The following is a 22,480-nucleotide window of genomic DNA, read 5'->3' as shown; positions in this document are numbered from 1 at the left end:
GATGTTTTACAAGTTTTTCATCATGTGTTTCAAAAATGGTCACCACATTTAAAAAATGTATATTGCATAGTAATAAAATGCTATGTTTTTTCTTTATAAAAATGTTCATCATGATTTTTCAAAAACTATTCACATAATCCTAAAAACACTATTCATCTTGTTCTACAATTTATTCACCGATATAAAAATGTTCTCAAGTGCTTGTTACCATGTTAAGTCATTGAGAAAAGGAGTCAACACTAGTACATTGCTGACTCAAAATCTTGTAGCCAGCGAACATGTGTAGTACATTTGAGAAGATGTCAGTATTTCATTAAATAGCAGCAGTCAGCGACAGGGCAATACAGATTTGGCCATTAATTCTTTATAATAAAGAAACGACATAAAATTTGACGAAAGATTTCATCCAGATTAACTAGACGACAACATATTTTGACGTACTATGGTCCATTGTTGAATGATTATACTTGAACGGATGGACACGGGTTTGGATGTCAGTACAGGAACGGGAAGCCGGCATTCGTCTCCAACCCGGCAGGGATCTCCGGTGACGGAGGCATCGCAATAAGCAACTAATGTATCGCCATTTGCATCCCCATCTCGTTGTCCAACCCTGGCGGCTGAGGAATCGCTATCTGCATCTCCTCCATATCCATGCCCGTGGCGAATCCCGGTGGCGGAGGCATCTCTTGCATATCCATCCCGGCGGTGACCTGCTTTGCCGGAGGCAGCTCCATCACCATGCGCTTCTGCATATTAACCTCGGAGGTGAACCCCTAAGGCGGATGCAGCGTCTGCATCACCGTCTGCTGCTGCTGCTACTGCTGCTACGGAACTCAAAAGTACTGCCACCGAAGATCTGGAGGTGCAGTGGTGGGGCCACCTCCACCATGCAGCTCATGTCGACATGCATCTCCTCGTGGAGATCTTGGTTGGCGCGGAATTTTCTACACATCAGCATGGCAAAGAAGGCCGCCATGTCCTCGCCCCCCATGTCCCGCACGTTCGGGTCGACCCAAGCCACTATCCGGTCTCCCGCGTCACGGTCTTTCGCTATGATCTCCTCCTTGCGCTCCATGCGCTTCTTCACCTCGACCAGCTCGGTGCGCAGCTTGTCGAACTCCTGGTGGAGCTGCTCTAGTTTCTTATCTTCGCCGGCAACTAGTGCCCTCCTCCCTCGCGCCAGCCCCCACACCCTCCCCCGGCAAGAAGCGTTCCACGATGGGGTGGAGAAAAGAGAATTTGTTGCCGCCGGGTGAGAAGGTGAGGGTGGCCACCTGGGCGCCGGTGAGGACCGCCAGACCGGTGGCCTTGCTGAAGAACACCATGAGGCGCTTCGAGAAGCAGACGTGCCAGGCATCCTCCTACCCGATCCTTCGATTGGGCACCACCATTGCTCGCTTGCTCGGCTAGTACGCTCAGAGATGGGCGGTACTCGAGTGTGTCTCGGGGTCGGAGAGGGTTATACATTAGTTGGGAAATAATTTCTCTTTTTCCCGGGCATATTTGCTACAGCTCAAAAAATATCGTTACGCGCCTCCGATCACCATCAACAAAGATGTCAGGAACCCGTGTAGCCCTGCCTGGTGAAAAGGGGTATATCTTGATCGCACTGCCGAATTCTCTCGTCCCTCTTACTCATCTCGCCGCACGATTTAGTCTTTGATCAAACATGCTGAATTGTTGTCTAATAAGCAAACCACATTTTTGAAATGTCAGGTGCCCATTTCGTAAATATGGGAAAGACATTTATACATCAAATTTTAAATATTTAATTTAAAAATGTCATTAACATTTAATTTCAAAGGTAAGTGTGTTACTACATCTCGATACAGGGGGTGGGTATATAGCAAGCGATAGGAGAGGAATCAGTAATATCCACATTCAAAATCCAGTTTTGCACCTAGATTTGTTGTATTCTCTGTGGAATTATGAATTCCACGCAGAGAAGTGTAACTCAGTTGATTCGACAAAATTATGAATAAAATTTGAAGAATTTCTGAAATGTAAATTAATGTTTGGATAAGTATGTATGATAAGATGAGCACATCTCTGAAATGAAGAATTTCTGAAGAGTATGTACGATAAGCATGTATACATTAAAACTAAAGCGTCAAAGGATAACTACGTACTCGTTCGCACCCAGATTGAATTGATCAGGATGTGACAACGAAATATTGTTTGGCCCACAATAGCAAGCGTTCCTAACAATGCAGTAGTTGGGAAGTAATTTATTTTTTCTCCGGCAGACATTCGATACAACCCATGAAGATATAAGAGTATATTTGATGTAATAACATCTTATAATATGCGACCGATGGATTATATACGAGCTTTCAATAAGCTTCAAAAATGACATACCTACACCACCCGGCGATACGTGTATGCGCACACCACATTAATCACCCTTATTTATATATTAGTGCGATATATTCTCAAATTAATAATTTCCTCTTTGTCTGGGTGAACACTTTCAAATATATCAACACAATATTACATTATGTTTATAAACATAGTGTATGTTTGGCCATGTCGAAACATACCGAGGTTTATGAAGCACTTCCAGCGAGATTGCAAGATGCATCCAGATAGGTCGATGGATCATCTCGTACATGCATGATGCTTATAACTAGAGATGGATACAATATCATTTCAAGAAAGGTGCCAATCTAGTGGCTAAATTTGTTGCAATATGTCTGTTGGATCTTTTTCGTGGAAAAGCATTAACAGTTGAGGTCAAATTTTGAGATGACAGCGAAGTGCACTCGAGGGTAGGGCAGCACTATCATGCTCTGGCAAGGTAATTGAAGAGAGGATAAATAACTTTTACTATTCAACAAGAAATCTTCGTCAAACACTTTCTGGAGGAGGATACATAACTTTATACTCTCTTGTCCAACAAGCCTACCAGCAATACAAAGAATTAATATTATTCCTCCAAAAGTACTAACTCAATGAGCAGTCGGATAAATGGGCATACACATGGAGAGAACCTAGTTAGAGCACCTCCAGTTGACACGCAAAAATAGTTTTACAGTGCCACTGTAGCACTTTTAGCGTGCCACGGCCAACATTGATTTTCCAGATGCCCAAAAACGCATGCCCAAAAAACACGCAGTGCAACTTACGAAGCGCGTGCAGTCCAGCGCCTCAAATTTGCAGCGTGCGATAGCGCTTTCTAGCGCATGCTCTAAATTTTTTGCGCACGCTATTTTATAGCATCTGCTGGAGCGTATCCGCGCCCAAAAAGAACGATTTTTAGCGCTCAGAATAGCTTTTACGAGTCTGTTGGAGATGCTCTTAATCATCTCTACTATTAGAGAGCAGTTCATTCCGTCGCCTTCACCTCACACATCCTCATCCCCCTTTTGTTTCATGTTGGTTTTTTTGTTAATCCCAACTGATGCTGCAAAAACAAAAAACCACCATTATGAAAAGGGGAGTTCATGCCGTCGCCTCCACCTCCCACATGGTTTTTCCCCCAGGTTCCAATCCCCGCCGCCCTTTGGTTTTCAGTTGGTTCTGTTGCTAACCCCGGCCAATTCCACACAAAAGAAAAACCAACATAAATATGACTACGATGAAAGGGGGGTTCGCTCCGTCACCTCCACCTCCCACGTTCTCCACCCCCTTTAGTTTCCTATTGGTTTTTTGTTTACCGCAACCGATGCCACACAAAGTAAAACCAGCATTATTAAAGGAGAGTTCATTCAGTCGCCTCCACCTCCCACCTGTTTTTTTACCTCCCATATTCTCCTCCCCCCTTTGATTTTGTGTCATTTTTTTGTTAACCCCAACCGAGGCCCCACAAAATAAAATATAACATAAATATATTAACTTGGAATAATCTAAACAAAATACATACTTTGCCAAAACGCCATGCTGCATTAACTCAACCAAATCAAATTAGTCTTACGAAAATCTTAAGATATCAAAACTTGCCTTGCCTTCCACTACCCATAATTTCACCAAATTAAATGCTACCAAAATTGATGTAAGATATATGTCGGACAAGACCGATGTTGAACCACCAGAGTACATGCACAGGAAATTAGCTAGTCTATTCATCTATACCAATATAAAAAGACCCAAAGGGGCAGATCCAATTAATCTCGGCCATCAAATCATGTCAATCCAACGACCTAGAATCCTTCAATGTCGAGCGCTCAACACGTTTAGCGTGCAGTTAATTTCATGCCAAATATAATGCTAATCATGTAATAACATGCATATAATATCCTACTTAATATCCGCATGCACTTAATATACTTCGAAATTAACGTGCATTGCACGTACATATTGACTAGTATGTACAAGGTCCTTCAACATGATCTCCCAAACCATGAGTGCTCCAATGCTCAGAATTATAATTTTAAAAGGAATCTATTGCATGACAAAGTCTATTCAAGAAGTTTGCTTCATAGGAAAAAAATCATCTGCCTTCCAATAACTGTCAGCTTTGAAGAGACTACACTACACCTATTCCGGGACTGCCCTTCTTGGCAGAGAGATGAGCTTGTTGTTGAAACTACGGAGTACATGTTGCATATCAAAAGTAGTAGTATTATTACCTAGCACTTCTTGGCACGGAGATGAGCTTGGCACAGAGATAGGAACCACAACAGAATTTTGTTGTGGCAAGTATTCTAGAGATTGATGACATCCAAGCAATCTGTCTATACAAGACTGTAGGGCAGCCTCGGATATTTGCAAAAATGGTTTATGCTTGAAAAGATGTTGCTTCAACAACAAGTGGATCAGTAACTCCGAAGAGCTGTTTTCTTGAGGCTCCCACTAGCGTATTTGCGGACCAAATGACACCTCCATATCCTATACAGTGCCAGTGTCAAATCTCATGTCATATCCGTGTTTAACTTAATGGTATCGGGTTCACGAAGCCACCATCCCTGGCCTATCAGAACAAGCACTTTCTTGTTATGGATGTATAGAAGATCAAGTTATTCTATTGTGAGTTTTATTGAGAGCACCCAATGAAGCCTGTTTTTTTCACGCATGTGTCTACTGATTGCAGCAGTGTCAAATAGACTACATGATGGTAATAATTTCTTATCGCTGGTTATTCGTGAACAATTAATCACACAGGATATCACAAGCCAGTGTATTTAGTCGAACATCCAACAATAATCCAGCCTCCTCCCAGAAACGTCTATCAGCTGTGGATCAAAGCATTCTCCAGATCCTCCTCCCTTGCATGTGCTAATGTTTCGGATGTGTTCTTGTTTTAGATTGACCTCATCTTGTACAATTCCTTAGATCACTCACCACCAAAACACGATAACCCTACTAATGGCACTTAGCGTCTAGATCGCATACCAGATGCATGTATAAAATGCACGTATCTTGAAGGCAATGAAAGGCGGATGCTTACCTTCGCCTTTATAAAAGACTTTTAACATATTGTCAGTGCATCCATGAGCTGTCACGCATCTACCTGTATCTCAGTACATATATTGTGTCCTCTTAACCTAGTATAGTAGCTGTAGTACATAGTTCTTCCTTTCACACGTACTACAGGCACATACATTTCTTCCACACATAGCACTCACGGTTCACATACACCTCTGCCATATATAACACTCACGAATCACACTGGTTGCTCGTCCATACGCGACACAATTATTCGACAATTTCTTCTAATAATATGAATATTCGTAAACCCGGAACTAACATTTTCAATAGAAGATTAAATCTTTCATCTCACACGCTAAACATTTTTTAAATTAGCACAACACATTTTTAAATTTGTGGGGTGCCCATTTTGTAAATACGGGTCGAACATTTATACACACATACTTAAATACTCATCTAATTTCGACAAACTATTTTTTCATTTTAAAAATTTTACTAACATTTAATTTCTTTGGATCCTCCTCCATTGCTAGACAAATCTTACAGGTGCTATTGTTGTTGATGTTACGTCATTTTAGACTGGAAATGAGTTGCCACGCTCCAAAGTGTAACTCGGCAATTTCGCATTTGTATTATGAAATTTTGAAGAATTTTTAAAATGTAAAATGGAATTTGGATGAGTACGTTCCATAAGATAAGATAATCTCTTACTTAAGTAAATGACATGAGAACTCTAGTAAGATTAAAATTCGTCAATGGCGCCGTACGTGATTTTATACTCCATATATTTCTTGGTGAGGAACTTAGGGAGATTTATTCAAGCCAACGCATTCTATGGACCATCATGCAAGAGACTACTCTCTGGAAAGCTGGGGCTTGGCTACAAATTCTACGTAATACTCCCTCCGTTCCCAAATACTTGTCTTTCTAGGCATTTCAAATGGACTCAACATACGGATGTATGTAGACATATTTTAAAATGTAGATTCACTCATTTTGCGCCGTATGTAGTCACTGAAGGAAATATGCCCTAGAGGCAATAATAAAGTTATTATTTATTTCCTCATATCATGATAAATGTTTATTATTCATGCTAGAATTGTATTAACCGGAAACATGATACATGTGTGAATACATAGACAAAACTATAGTCACTAGTATGCCTCTACTTGACTAGCTCATTGATCAAAGATGGTTATGTTTCCTGACCATAGACATGTGTTGTCATTTGATTAGTGGGATCACATCATTAGGAGAATGATGTGATTGACATGACCCATTCTGTTAGCCTAGCACTTGATCGTTTAGTATACTGCTATTGCTTTCTTCATGACATATACAAAGTTCCTGCAACTATGAGATTATGCAACTCCCGTTTACCGGAAGAACACTTTGTGTGCTACCAAACGTCACAACGTAACTGGGTGATTATAAAGGTGCTCTACAGGTGTTTCCGAAGGTACATGTTGGGTTGGCATAATTCGAGATTAGGATTTGTCACTCCGATTGTCGGAGAGGTATCTCTGGGCCCTCTCGGTAATACTCATCACCTAAGCCTTGCAAGCATGTAACTAATGAGTTAGTTATGAGATGACGTATTACAGAATGAGTAAAGAGACTTGCCGGTAACGAGATTGAACTAGGTATTGGATACCGACGATCAAATCTCGGGCAAGTAACATACCGATGACAAAGGGAACAAAGTATGTTGTTATGCGGTTTGACCGATAAAGATCTTCGTAGAATATGTAGGAACCAATATGTTCATCCAGGTCCCGCTATTGGTTATTTACCGAGAATGGTTTTAGGTCATGTCTACATAGTTCTCGAACCCGTAGGGTCCGCACGCTTAACGTTTCGATGACAGTTTTATTATGAGTTTATAAGTTTTGATGTACCGAAGTTTGTTCGGAGTCTCGGATGTGATCACGGACATGACGAGGAGTCTCGGAATGGTCGAGACATAAAGATTGATATATTGGAAGCCTATATTTGGACATCGGAATGGTTCCGGGTGAAATCGGCATTTTACCGGAGTACCGGGAGGTTACCGGACCCCCCCGGGAGGTTAATGGGCCTACATGGGCCAAGAGGGAGAAGAGGAAGGAGCAAGGAGGGGGCCGCGCGCCCCTCCACATCCTAGTCCGAATAGGACAAGGGAAGGGGGGCGGCGCCCCCCCTTTCCTTCCCCTCCTCCCCTCTTTCCTCCTTCTCTCCTACTCCAACATGGAAAAGGGGAGTCCTAGTCCCGGTGGGAGTAGGACTCCCCCCTTGGTGCGCCCCCTTAGGCCGGCGGCCTCCTCCTCCCTGGCTCCTTTATATACGGGGGCGGGGGGCACCCCATAGACACACAAGTTGATCTACGGATCGTTCCTTAGCCGTGTGCGGTGCCCCCTTCCACCATATTCCACCTCGGTCATATCGTCGTGAAGCTTAGGCCAAGCCCTGCGCCGGTAGAACATCAAGATCGTCACCACGCTGTCGTGCTGACGGAACTCTCCCTCGACACTCGGCTGGATCGGAGTTCGAGGGACATCATTGAGCTGAACGTGTGCTGAACTCGGAGGCTCCGTACGTTCGGTGCTTGGATCGGTCGGATCGTGAAGACGTACGACTACATCAACCGTGTTGTGCTAACGCTTCCGCTTACGGTCTACGAGGGTACGTGGACGAACACTCTCCCCTCTCATTGCTATATCATCACCATGATCTTGCGTGCGCGTAGGAAATTTTTTGAAATTACTACGTTCCCCAACAGTGGCATCAGAGCCTATGTTTTATGCGTTGATGTTATATGCACGAGTAGAACACAAGTGAGTTGTGGACGATATAAGTCATACTGCCTACTAGCATGTCATACTTTGATTCAGCCGTATTGTGAGATGAAGCGGCCCGGACCGACATTACGCATACGCTTACGCGAGACTGGTTTCACCGTTACGAGCACTCGTGCTTAAAGGTGGCTGGCGGGTGTCTGTCTCTCTCACTTTAGTTGAACCGAGTGTGGCTACGCCCGCTCCTGGTGAAGGTTAAAACGGAGTCTATTTGACAAACTATCGTTGTGGTTTTGATGCGTAGGTAAGAACGGTTCTTGCTAAGCCCGTAGCAGCCACGTAAAATTTGCAACAACCAAGTAGAGGACGTCTAACTTGTTTTTGCAGGGCATGTTGTGATGTGATATGGTCAAGACGTGATGCTATATTTTATTGTATGAGATGATCATGTTTTGTAACCGAAGTTATCGGCAACTGGCAGGAGCCATATGGTTGTCGCTTTATTGTATGAAATGCAAACGCCCTGTAATTGCTTTACTTTATCACTAAGCGGTAGCGATAGTCGTAGAAGCAATAGATGGCGTAAACGACAACGATGCTACGATGGAGATCAAGGTGTCGCGCCGGTGACGATGGTGATCACGATGGTGCTTCGGAGATGGAGATCACAAGCACAAGATGATGATGGCCATATCATATCACTTATATTGATTACATGTGATGTTTATCCTTTATGCATCTTATCTTGCTTTGATTGACGGTAGCATTTTAAGATGATCTCTCACTAAAATTATCAAGTAGTGTTCTCCCTGAGTATGCACGGTTGACAAAGTTCGTCGTGCCGAGACACCACGTGATGATCGGGTGTGATAAGCTCTACGTCCATCTACAACGGGTGCAAGCCAGTTTTGCACACGCAGAATACTCAGGTTAAACTTGACGAGCCTAGCATATGCAGATATGGCCTCGAAACACGGAGACCGAAAGGTCGAGCGTGAATCATATAGTAGATATGATCAACATAATGATGTTCACCATTGAAAACTATTCCATCTCACGTGATGATCGGTTATGGTTTAGTTGATTTGGATCATGTAATCACTTAGATGACTAGAGAGATGTCTGTCTAAGTTGGAGTTCTTAAGTAATATGATTAATTGAACTTAAATTTATCATGAACTTAGTACCTGATAGTATCTTGCTTGTCTATGTTTGTTTGTAGATAGATGGCTCGTGCTGTTGTTCCGTTGAATTTTAATGCGTTCCTTGAGAAAGCAAAGTTGAAAGATGATGGTAGCAATTACACGGACTGGGTCCGTAACCTGAGGATTATCCTCATTGCTGCACAGAAGAGTTACGTCCTGGAAGCACCGCTGGGTGCCAGGCCTGCTGCTGATGCAACTAACGACGTTAAGAACGTCTGGCAGAGCAAAGCTGATGACTACTCTATAGTTCAGTGTGCCATGCTTTACGGCTTAGAACCAGGTCTTCAACGACGTTTTGAACGTCATGGAGCATATGAGATGTTCCAGGAGTTGAAGTTAATATTTCAAGCAAATGCCCGGATTGAGAGATATGAAGTCTCCAATAAGTTCTATAGCTGCAAGATGGAGGAGAATAGTTCTGTCAGTGAACATATACTCAGAATGTCTGGGTATAACAATCACTTGATTCAACTGGGAGTTAATCTTCCTGATGATAGTGTCATTGACAGAATTCTTCAATCATTGCCACCAAGCTACAAGAGTTCCGTGATGAACTATAATATGCAAGGCATGAACAAGACTATTCCCGAGCTCTTCGCGATGCTGAAAGCCGCGGAGGTAGAAATCAAGAAGGAGCATCAAGTGTTGATGGTCAACAAGACCACTAGTTTCAAGAAGAAGGGCAAAGGGAAGAAGAAGGGGAACTTCAAAAAGAACGGCAAGCAAGTTGCTGCTCAAGAGAAGAAACCCAAGTCTGGACCTAAGCCTGAAACTGAGTGCTTCTACTGCAAGCAGACTGGTCACTGGAAGCGGAACTGCCCCAAGTATTTGGCGGATAAGAAGGATGGCAAAGTGAACAAAGGTATATGTGATATACATGTTATTGATGTGTACCTAACTAGAGCTCGTAGTAGCACCTGGGTATTTGATACTGGTTCTGTTGCTAATATTTGCAACTCGAAACAGGGACTACGGAATAAGCGAGCACTGGCCAAGGACGAGGTGACGATGCGCGTGGGAAACGGTTCCAAAGTCGATGTGATCGCGGTCGGCACGCTACCTCTACATCTACCATCGGGATTAGTTTTAGACCTGAATAATTGTTATTTGGTGCCTGCGTTGAGCATGAACATTATATCTGGATCTTGTTTGATGCGAGACGGTTATTCATTTAAATCGGAGAATAATGGTTGTTCTATTTATATGAGTAATATCTTTTATGGTCATGCGCCCTTGAAGAGTGGTCCATTTTTATTGAATCTCGATAGTAGTGATACACATATTCATAATGTTGAAGCCAAAAGATGCAGAGTTGATAATGATAGTGCAACTTATTTGTGGCACTGCCGTTTGGGTCATATCGGTGTAAAACGCATGAAGAAACTCCATACTGATGGACTTCTGGAATCACTTGATTATGAATCACTTGGTACTTGCGAACCATGCCTTATGGGCAAGATGACTAAAACACCGTTATCCGGAACTATGGAGAGAGCAACAGATTTGTTGGAAATCATACATACAGATGTATGTGGTCCGATGAATGTTGAGGCTCGTGGCAGATATCGTTATTTTCTCACCTTCACAGATGATTTAAGCAGATATGGGTATATCTACTTAATGAAGCACAAGTCTGAAACATTTGAAAAGTTCAAAGAATTTCAGAGTGAAGTAGAAAATCATCGTAACAAGAAAATAAAGTTTCTACGATCTGATCGTGGAGGAGAATATTTGAGTTATGAGTTTGGTTTACATTTGAAACAATGCGGAATAGTTTCGCAACTCACGCCACCTGGAACACCACAACGAAATGGTGTGTCCGAACGTCGTAATCGTACTTTACTCGATATGGTGCGATCTATGATGTCTCTTACCGATTTACCGCTATCGTTTTGGGGTTATGCTTTAGAGACGGCCGCATTCACGTTAAATAGGGCACCATCAAAATCCGTTGAGACGACGCCTTATGAACTGTGGTTTGGCAAGAAACCAAAGTTGTCATTTCTTAAAGTTTGGGGCTGCGATGCATATGTGAAGAAACTTCAACCAGATAAGCTCGAACCCAAATCGGAGAAATGTGTCTTCATAGGATACCCAAAAGAGACTGTTGGGTACACCTTCTATCACATATCCGAAGGCAAGACATTCGTTGCTAAGAATGGATCCTTTCTAGAGAAGGAATTTCTCTCGAAAGAAGTGAGTGGGAGGAAAGTAGAACTTGATGAGATAACTGTATCTACTCCCTTATTGGAAGGTAGTTCATCACGAGAACCGGTTCCCGTGACAACTACACCAATTAGTGAGGAAGCTAATGATATTGATCATGAAACTTCAGTTCAAGTTTCTGCTGAACCTCGTAGGTCTACCAGAGTAAGATCCGCACCAGAGTGGTACGGTATTCCTATTCTGGAAGTCATGTTACTTGACCATGATGAACCTACGAACTATGAGGAAGCGATGATGAGCCCAGATTCCGCAAAATGGCTAGAGGCCATGAAATCTGAGATGGGATCCATGTATGAAAACAAAGTATGGACTTTGGTTGACTTGCCCGATGATCGGCGAGCCATTGAGAATAAATGGATCTTTAAGAAGAAGACTGACGCTGATGGTAATGTTACTGTCTATAAAGCTCGACTTGTTGCGAAAGGTTTTCGACAAGTTCAAGGGGTTGACTACGATGAGACTTTCTCACCCGTAGCGATGCTTAAGTCTGTCCGAATCATGTTGGCTATTGCTGCATTTCATGATTATGAAATTTGGCAAATGGATGTCAAGACTGCATTCTTGAATGGATTTCTAGAAGAAGAGTTGTATATGATGCAGCCGGAAGGTTTTGTTGATCCAAAAGGTGCTGACAAAGTGTGCAAGCTCCAGCGTTCCATTTATGGACTGGTGCAAGCATCTCGGAGTTGGAATAAACGCTTTGATAGTGTGATCAAAGCATATGGTTTTATACAAACTTTTGGAGAAGCCTGTATTTACAAGAAAGTGAGTGGGAGCTCTGTAGCATTTCTAGTTTTATATGTTGATGACATATTATTAATTGGAAATGATATAGAATTTCTGGATAGCATAAAGGGATACTTGAATAAAAGTTTTTCAATGAAAGACCTCGGTGAAGCTGCTTACATATTGGGCATCAAGATCTATAGAGATAGATCAAGACGCTTAATAGGACTTTCACAAAGCACATACCTTGACAAGATTTTGAAAAAGTTCAAAATGGATCAGGCAAAGAAAGGATTCTTGCCATAATCAATTGAGTCATTAAGTCAAACATGGGAATATTTCACCTTTTTTCCACGAAGGTGAGACTAAAATATGAAAACGTGAGAGTACCCCACCCCCACCCCCACCCAACATGAGGCCACCGCCTCGGCGTGCACAGACCATCCACCCAACCAGGGGCAATTGAGTCCTCGGTGCCACCCACACCGGTAGCCACATAGGTTCTTCTGGTGGATGCCCTCTAGCCGACAAAAAGAACAGGGTTGGAGGAGCGTGCCACAATGATAAAATCCTATTCGCCCTTGAATCGCCTGCAGAGAGTGATGCGAGAAAAAATCGCAGGATCGAACTATCAATTTCTTCTCTATGCTATGGTTGATCTTGCGCCATATCCTCATCTCGGTGAGATCTAGTCCAGCTGGTAGAAATGACTTTTGTAGCTTCTAACAAGGTAAATTTTGTTTCTTGGATGAACGTAGCGTGAGGATTTTTAGAGATTAATTTGAAGAGGTCATTAGCATACTTAGGAGGTTGGCCTTGGCCACGTAGTACATTCCAAGAGCAGACAAGAAAACTAGTTTGTGAGAGAAAAAATTTGTGTGCACCACGACAGGAGAGGATTGTTAATTCAATGATATGAGGTCACTAAACAACTGATTGCGTAAGGATGGGCGATCGAAAGGATACATATACCTAACTTAGCGAGACAGGGGCATTAAATATCTGACGTTCCATTGACATGGTTTACTGGCTGTTTCTTAGGCAATAACGTTCTTGTGTTGTCGGATGTGATGTTGGACCTAAAATTTGTATGGTCCAAAGGACGATATTTGTGTGAATAAGAACGAATTAACAGGTAAGACTATAATTCCCCTAAGAAAGGAAAGATTCTGATTCACAGAAAAACATGAAGGATTTTTCATAGATATTTGTATAATATCTATATCTGGCAGTGTGACCAGCGTATTTGCGCAGCTATATTTGATATATATTAGTCGTTGTTGCACTACTAGGGAAAAGCTTATACACAGTCGCTTACTAGTAGCGCGCTATATTGACCCGCGCTACAACTAGTTACTAATAGCGCGCTATATTGACCCGCGCTACTAGTAAATATTATTAGTAGCGCGTGACCCAATAAAACACGCTACTAGTAAATATTCTCAATCGTACCCCACAGACAAGCCATAGTAGTAGCGCGAATTGTACAACACGCGCTACTACTAATAAAATAGCAGTAGCGCTTGAGGTACAACCCTCGCTACTACTGTCGGTCGACGAAACCCGCCGGTTGACCGTAATTAGTAGTAGGGCGAATTTGCTGAGCCGCGATACCACTACCACGGGCACCCATCCCTCTACCTCGCACCGCTCATAGAAAATCCCACTCTCTCCCTCAAAAAAATCCCTCTCTCTCGCCCGTGACACCCCCTCTCTCTCCTGCGACCCCAAAACTTAGCTCTCTGCCCTCATTCTTCGCCCACCCTCTCCTCCTCACCTCATATTTTCTTCCTTTTTCTGCAGGTCGCCATGGCGCGGACGGCGACGACGGCTGGAGGGGCGCACCTCCGTAGGACGGGACGCTGCCATGGAGATGGAGCTCCTTCTCCCCACGACGCAGAGGCCCAGAGCCTCCCTCCTTCTCCGGTGACTTGTTCTCAGGCCCCACCGCCTACCTCTGCCCCCCTCTCTCTGTTTCAGATCTATCCACCAACCCATGATACATGGCAAGTTAGGGAGTTGTTGCAGTTTGAGGTTAATCACCTTGATCGGCTGCTGTTTAATTAGGGTTGATTAGATTAATTAGCTCAGTTTGATTCTAGAGTTTAGGAATGAATATATGGGTATGACATGCTCTCCAAATTTATAGGATTGAAGTATTGTGTTGCTGCATTCAAGTGATCTACAGTTTTAGGCCCTGTTTGATGGCAAAGTCTTGGATAACCCAAAGTATTTGAAAACTACAGTTTTGACATACAGAAGTTTTCTAGAGTATTGAGAATACTGCAAACATGTTTGGCTATTGCTTACATAAAACATAAATTAGCAAGTGTTCACAGTTGCAAACACGCATGTATGTACCAAGCTCCCTAGTCGTTGCATACTTGGACAACCGCATACATAAACTTGAAAGGCCATGCACATAGCTAGCTTACCAAAAGCGGGGGCAGTTGAACTACCAGGAGCAAAGCTACCGGCTGCGCGTGGGCTGGAACACTCCGCCATCATCAGCGTCAGCGTCGAGGGTCACCACGGGAACATCCACGGTGGTGCCGACGGTGCACCAACACTAACTCAGAATAGCAAACAAAGCTCAGTCCACTTATAAGCAATGATTGTGCATGATGCATCCATCCATTCTATCGGAGAGGCTGTGTTAATTACTTAATTTTTCTTCTTGTGCTAAGATTGATAGCATCAAGTATTATATGCTTTTGTTTATCAAGTAGAGCCTTGTGAGATAGATGTGCGTGCCACCGTCCTTGAATGGGGTGCCTGTTCGACTGCTTCCGCGCGGCCGGCGGTAAGCCGCGCCCGCGCCCAGCTCGTCTCCTCCTCCATCGCCCCGTCCGCCAACCCCAAGGTTTCTTCTTGTTCTTCTGTCCTGCCTCACGCGGAACCCGTGTGTGCCGTTCCCGGACACGGATCAGCTAGCTGTGGGGGTGCGGAACCCATGCTGAATTTTGTCTGACTAGTGACGCATGTGCATCAGTTTCAGCATTTTCAGTACACAAAGAGGGATTATGTCTTTATATGCAGTCGAAATACATGATTCAGTCCAATACTGGTTGTACAGTTAGCTTCCCTCGAAATTCATGATTCGTATTGGGTTAATAATCTGCAGCTAGTTGTATTTTTAATTCACTAGCCTTTTACTTATACATGAGAGAAGTGAGAAGCTAAGTCAATAGGAGCTAAACTCAACCCTTGGCTTGTTACGTGAGCTCAAACTAGTACCTACTACCTAGTGAGTGTTTCATGTACTGAACTTGGATTTCGGGTGTTTTTGTAACATCCATGTAAGGTGCATAGCAGACCTATTGTATGCTAGATCCTTTGTTTAACCAAATTAGTTAGGGATGATAGCCCATTCATGAGCAATATTGCGAGATGTGGTTGCCTTTTAGAGAAAATCTGGACAGCAAGATTATATCTGAAAAATGAGTTAGCTAGGCTCAGAATTTTGAGTTGGCCCCTTTACGTATGTTTTAGATAAAGTTTCAAGGTTTCTTTAGAGCATTTATTTGTGTCATTTGGATGTACGGTTTGAGAGCAGCTATCAGTTTAGTTTGCTGTCCCGAAATATATGTTCCTGGGTACAGTATTTTGATATGGGAGATTAGGCCTTGTTAGAGGTGGTATTAAAATAAAGTTACAACATGAAAATTTTAGAGGCTGTTCTGTAGATACTTAAACACATATCACTTGTCAGGTTTCGTTCGGTATATTAAATCCTATGAAATTATCAAAGTGGGCTGTACTATGTTGGACAGAATTTTATATTTGGACTTTGGTGAATGTAACCAGACATATACTCTCAGATTTTGTCATAGTTGATGGTATGAGGACTTATAATGTGATAAAGTATATACGTTGTTGCAACACCAAAATCAGTGAAATATATTTCCTTTTTTTGCTGCTGAAATCTTGACTCCATAAAGTAAGGATTTAGATAACATCCTATGTTCAGAGTTCAGTTCTTTTCTTATCTGAAACTAAGATATTTTACAATGGACATGATGGATGTTGCAGGTTCATTGATGACAGCCAAGGGTTCATGCTCGGAAACGACTACATCTTGCTCCATGTTGTCGGCTCAGCTAAAGTCCTTAATCATGAGGAGATGGGACACATCGATTGTTAGAGTACACTTGACAGGTGCATTTTGTGAAATTCTAGCCAAAAGATTGATAGCATGCTTGCCTGCTTGTTCTTTTCAGTTCAAATAAATGTTCCTTTTCTTATTGAATCCAAAGTAGCTAGCGGATATCAAGTGAAAGGTTGTTGATTGTCCCAAAGTTCTTTCCTCTACAAAAGAGTGTAATCTTAACCAATGATTGTTTCCAACATGCAAGGACGTGACCACATAAATTTATATATCTTAATCTCATATGCTATCAAGCTTTTCAAGTGCAGTTACCAAGCACCGCTTTTATTTAAGGAAGAAGTTGCTGATTTTTTTATTTAAATAGTTGATACCTAACTAGGTGAACGAGAAAATGTCTTTTCCCTATTCGTGCATGTTTGCTAGTACTATATTTGGTTGAACTGTTGCAATTTGCGTACTAACAAGTTTTCACTTTCCCGACGTGGGCGTAGAGGTGATCGACGCTGACTAGCACGGCCCGGTGGCGCTATGCTCTTCAACCACTCGGAGACGGACTTCGCCGTGAAGCCTGGTTGCCACGTCGCATAGATGATCGTCCAGGTGATTTCGATGCCGGAGGTCGCCGAGGTGGAGGAACTTGACGCCATCATCCGGGGGAGAGGGAGGATTCGAGTCCACCGACGTATGAACTCCGAGCATAGGTAGATACATCTAGAGAATTGGTCTGTTTAGGTTGGTGGTAGACCACTAGGGAAGGTACCCACCTTACGATGATGGTTGTGTGTGTCTGATGTTAAATGGAATCTTGAGATGGTTCTGTGGCATGTTAAATGAAATATTGAGATGGTTCAGTGACATTCATTTGTTTTGCATTGGACGTATTACTATTCATGAATACTACATCTATTTTTTATTTTTTTTAATTCCAAAATTGTTAGTAGTAGCGTGGGGAGGAAACTGAGCGCTACTAGTATATAGGATACTAGTAGCGTTGGTTGTTTACCCACGCTACTACTATTTCATTAGTAGTAGCGCGTGTACGTAATAGCAGTAGCTTGGGGGGCACACGCTACTACTAACAAAGTTAGTAGTAGCGAGGGTTTAACCCACACTACTACTGACTATTAGCTGTAGCGCGATACTAGTAGCGCGGGTACCCGCGCTACTAGTACCCATTTTACCCGCGCTGCTAGTAGCCTTTTTCCTAGTAGTGTTGCATTCATCTTGATATAGATAATATGAACACCATTTACATCTCGGGACAACAAAGTTAGATTCTGGCGCAAATTCAATTCCTTTTTATATGAAGTTGCTGGCAAGTACAATGATGTGTGATGGTGAAGGACGAAAAGGATCGTGGTATGTCTCCCATAATGCAAAAAAAAAATTATCTCTCATAGTATTCTTCAGCTTTCGCTATTCCAGTCCTTCTCATCCCTTGATTCTGTCCACAAAGATTTTTTGGAATTTTAGGGAAAATGTAAATATTTATTTCATATACTTGATTCCTTTTTTCATTTCACCGTATTTTTATAAATACCATATCATACCTGATCCATATGCTCGATGTCTTCTCATAATACTCCAATTCACTATCTTGCTTTCCAATGTAAATCAATGTAACTATCATTGAGTGTTGCCGAGATTTGTGAAATGTTCTCTCACTCACCCTTGTCATAACTTGTTATTCTCTGGTGGTGCACATGTCACTGTTTTCTCTAACAGTAGTTTGTCTAGAGAATGTTATCCTATTTAATTTTTCTTATTAGTCAATAATATGCAACAAAAATTATAGGAGAAACATTGTAGCCAGAATGTGTAGCTTGATAAAACACAATCAGATTTATGAAAAAAAATCAATATTTCAAACTTTATATATATGAGTGAATCATTTTATTTATCCACATCATAAAAGATTTATCTAGGATGTATTTTACAAAAGATAAAAAAACTCATATTCTCGATCGACATGATAAAACTGCATATATAATTATTATCACAAATTGACAAATTTCTTGGATCTTTTATGTTTATGATTGGTTGGCGATCTTTGCATCTGTCCCTCTGACAATTTTGTTGATTTTTGTGGCTGTTTCGCTCTGTAGTTTGCGAATGTTTTTTCTATAGCATTTTTTCCTTGGGTAATGTTGCCTTCCTATTACTGTTGGCCTTGCGGAGTTTCTATAAACCTCATGCAAAATTATGTACTCCCTCTGTTTCTTTTTACTCTGAATATTAGCTTGTCTCAAGTCAAACTCTTCAATGTTTGAATAACTTTTACATGAAAAAAATAAATACAAAATTGACATCATTAGATCCATTGTGGAATAAATTTCGCATATTATATTAATTTGGTATCGTAGATCTTGATATTTTCCCTATAAATATATTCAAGCTTTACAAATTTTTGGCCTCGGACAAATATAATAAATGGAGTAGAAACAACCGAGGGAGAACATATATGCCTATTAGAAAGTATTTCCCTTTTTTACCGGTAGGCTTTTCCTTGTCTATATGTGCCTCATAGATGCATACCCAAATGGCTAATTTCTCGATGCCTATGTATGCGACCCTTTTTGTGTGTGACCGTTGCTCACTGATTAAAGTCATGAATACCTTTTTTTCTCTTTTAATCTCAACCTTTATAATATTATTTTTTTGAAATTATCTCAACCTTTATATAAGAATCAAGAGATCGTGTATTTTTAAGGCACATCGATTTTGATTATATTTTATTTAGAATTAGTGACATATATTCCTCTTGATATTTAGATTTATGCATCAGTTCTTGCGTTTTTGTTTATAAACATTTAATGGTACGTAGTTTGTAATCATTGCATACTGACGTAATTTTCGAATCTTTTAAATCTCAGCCATTAAAAATTCTTATAAACGGTGTCAAAATTGTAGATTATGTGAATGCATGGGATGGCTCGTTTGTCCCTTATTTTAGTAATATGTACAGTAATTAATAAATAGATGTATCCAGAACAGATTGACCTTTGTATTTCATTCATATCGGTGCAATACAGATTACAACCCATTAATGCATGATAAGGAAAGGAAATGACCAAATAAAAATATTGACGAAATATTTAATTTCGTCCACATCCAGGGTAGATGCAGAGCATGTACCAAAGATTGACGCGACGACTTCATTTCAAACAAAACAAAAAATTAACGCGAAGACTTGAGTAGAAGATGCATATGTAAACTAGGCATACGAAACTAGTGTCCATATGCATGCACTGGACTCGGGCTCTGACTGGGTTTGGATCTCAGTACGGGAAGCCGGCGTTGGGTTGATGGAGCCCCTGCTGCACCGTCTCCATCCCGGCAGTGAACTCCGGACGCGGCAGCATCACATCAAGCCATTGATCTATCTCCTTGTCTAGCCCTGCGTCGAACCCCGGCGGCTTAGGCATCGTCATCTGCATCTGCTCCAGATCCATCCCGGCGGCCAACCCCGGCGGCGGAGGCATGTCCTGCACATCCATCCCGGCGGCGACCACGTGAGACGGAGGCAGCGGCGCCATCACCATCTGCTGCATATCCATCCGGGCCTCGAACCCCTGCTCCTGTGGTGGAGGCCCCAGAAACTGGAACTCCATCCCGTCGTTGGCGGTGCCGCTGCTGCTACCGAACTCGAAGGTGTTACCACCGAAGATCTGGGGCGGCGGCGGCGGCGGGGCCACCTCCGCCATGCGGCTCATGTGGGCGTGCATCGCCTCGAGAAGAACCTGGTTGGCGCCATCGGAGACGGCGTCCTTCATCTGCATCAGCGCGGCGAAGAAGGCCGCCATGTCCTCGTCTCCCATGTCGCGCGCCTTGGGGTCGAACCAAGCCGCTATCTGGTCCCCCGCAGAGCGCTCTTTCGCCATGGCCTTGTCCGTGCGCTTGGTCCGCTTCTTCAACTCGGCCAGCTCCGTGCGCAGCTCGTCGAACTCCTGCTGCAGCTTCTCGAGCTTCTTGTCTTCGCCGGCAGCACCCTCCCCGGCCAGCAAGTGGTCGTCGGCAGCGCCCTCCTCCCTCGCGCCAGCCCCCGCAGCCTCCCCCGCCAGGAAGCGTTCCACGACGGAGTCGACGGTGTTAGCGATCGTGTGTACTGCATGTATAGAGGAGTGGGGTTAGTGGTTAGTGCTGCCCTATTCCCACGGCTGGTTCTCGTTTGGTTCAGTTGAGCTGTGTAACTACATATACGTGTAATCTTGGTATCAATGAAATCAAACGTTGCACAAAACCTTTCTCTCCTACCCTCGCTCTGGTTCTGACATGGTATCAGCCTAAGATCCATAGCTTCCGCTGCCCTCCCAACCTTCTCCGCCTCCCGGCGCCTCACTAGTCAGAAACCGACCACGTCAGAGGGAGCGAGGAAGATTGACATCCTTCTCCCTGCCAAGGTTTGATTCGAACGAACCCAATCCGGAAAATATTCTGTAGAGCTTAGGCTCAGGTGCACCCTCTTATCTAGCCATCCATCTCTGCATCGCGATTCACGCAAGAACTTTTCTCTTTTTTGTTTCTTCCAAATAAAACAACATATAAACTTCATACTTTGCAGCACAACAAAACATTCTAACTAGAATGTGGGAAAAAACTTTGAGATTTTTTCGTGCATCATAAGTACTAAAAATAACATTTTTGAATAAAGAAAATCTCATTTTGTATATTTATGTTGGTCAAAAAAATCTGTAAGTTTTTTCTCTCATGGTAGTAAGAATGTTTTGCTATCTTGCAAAGTTAGATGTCCATATGTTGTTTTATTTGGAAGCAACAAAAAAGAGAAATTTGTACGCTGTAAGTTAGTTGTCTAGCACGGATCTCAAAGCTATATTGAAGGGTATGGATAGAGGGTGTCCATGAGCCTAAGCTCTAAAAAATCCGCGTCCAACCCAATCCCACTTGACATTCCCTTAGAGCATCTCGAGCAGTCCCCCCAAAAAGGCCCCTAGAGCCACTTTTTCACCGCCGGCGGATTAAGAAAGTCCCAGTCAAGTCACGCCCCGACGAGCTCGATTAGCCCCAGATTTGGCCAAAAATTGAGCCGGCGACCCCGAGGCAAACCCAAAGAGCTGGGGGCACCCCGGAGGGCTATTTTCAGCGCTTTGCAGCCGCTGGCTCACCTGCCAGCGTCTCTCTAATCTCTCCTCCTTTTCCCTCCCTGGCCCATTCACGTACTTGCTGTGGCCACGCCAAGCCAAGGTGACACGGAGCAAAGCAAGAGGAGAGGCATTCGCGGCCGCGCCATGGGGGTGCTGCTGAGCACGCAGAGCATGGCGGCGGAGGTGGAGGAGATGCGGGCGGCGCTGCGGCTCGGCGTTGGCGGCCCCGCGTGGAGGAGATGCGGCTCGGCTTTGGCGGCCAAGCGCGCCACGGCGACGCGCGTCATGTGCGTCACGGGCGGGATCTCTTTCCTCGGCTTCACCCTCGAGGACCGCCTGGCCGTCGAGACCCAAGGTCAGTTCCTTCCACCCCTGGTTTGCTTGCTTGATTGGTCCCTGGCTCGATCCAGGAGGCCCCCGAGAAGCCTGTCGTGCGCTCCCAAGGTAAATTACTTAATTAGCAATATACGTGTGTGTGGAGAATATGTAGCTACACTACGGAGCACCTGGGATAGATCGGATCTGCATCGATCATCAGACGCTGGGCGCTCGACCATGAAGCGATGTTTGCCCGATCGAAGGAAGGTTGCCTCTTTTTTAAGAACGAACGTTGACTCTGCGTGATCGAACCATTGCTGCGTCTCTTGCCTACCTGGGCAATGGCCCATGGGCTACCTGCGCGTCTGGGGAGGGCCCCCTGGATTTTCGAGGCCCGGGGCGGCCGGCCCCCCTGGGCCGGCCCTGCGTGCGAATGAGGTGATTCCCCCTAGATGCTTTAATTTGCTTTATTCTCTCTCTCTTTCTGTTTTCTCTTTCTAATGGTTAGCCGAAGTGGCTAGTGGTTTAAACCTCGGCTACAAGCGAACACTTCATAAACCGGGGGCCAGTCACTAGCTCCCACAGTTAAGGTTCTATGCTTAAGTGAAAGTTATAAAACCAATATAGTCTGATTGTCTATTTTCTATATGC

At 43.3% G+C, this 22,480-nt stretch overlaps 1 protein-coding gene and 1 pseudogene across 1 annotated transcript; both read right to left on the bottom strand.

Annotated features, from left to right (window-relative positions):
- Positions 1 to 494: 494 nt before the first annotated feature.
- On the bottom strand, positions 495 to 1,394 carry LOC123068129 (uncharacterized; annotated as a pseudogene).
- Positions 1,395 to 19,674: 18,280 nt separating this feature from the next.
- LOC123068128 (uncharacterized) lies at positions 19,675 to 21,657 on the bottom strand. The gene is made up of 2 exons (XM_044490608.1): positions 21,588 to 21,657; positions 19,675 to 20,514 (listed from the first exon to the last, which is right to left on the bottom strand). Exons 1-2 carry the CDS (start codon positions 21,655 to 21,657, stop codon positions 19,688 to 19,690), a joined length of 897 nt encoding a protein of 298 aa, XP_044346543.1. The 3' UTR covers positions 19,675 to 19,687.
- Between the last annotated feature and the right edge of the window lie 823 nt (positions 21,658 to 22,480).

Source organism: Triticum aestivum, chromosome 3B, assembly GCF_018294505.1.
Source record: "Triticum aestivum cultivar Chinese Spring chromosome 3B, IWGSC CS RefSeq v2.1, whole genome shotgun sequence".
Taxonomy (NCBI): Eukaryota; Viridiplantae; Streptophyta; class Magnoliopsida; order Poales; family Poaceae; genus Triticum; species Triticum aestivum.
The sequence above is the reverse complement of the archived record's forward strand: the minus strand, read 5'-3'. Positions and strand labels throughout refer to the sequence as shown.

Bases quoted from the DNA above. Each gene is read 5' to 3' on its own strand.
- LOC123068128 (XM_044490608.1), bottom strand. From the start codon at position 21,657: ATGGCGCGGCCGCGAATGCCTCTCCTCTTGCTTTGCTCCGTGTCACCT. The intron at 20,515-21,587 runs GTACGTGAATGG...CTATACATGCAG, and splicing joins GCTTGGCGTGGCCACAGCAA to TACACACGATCGCTAACACC.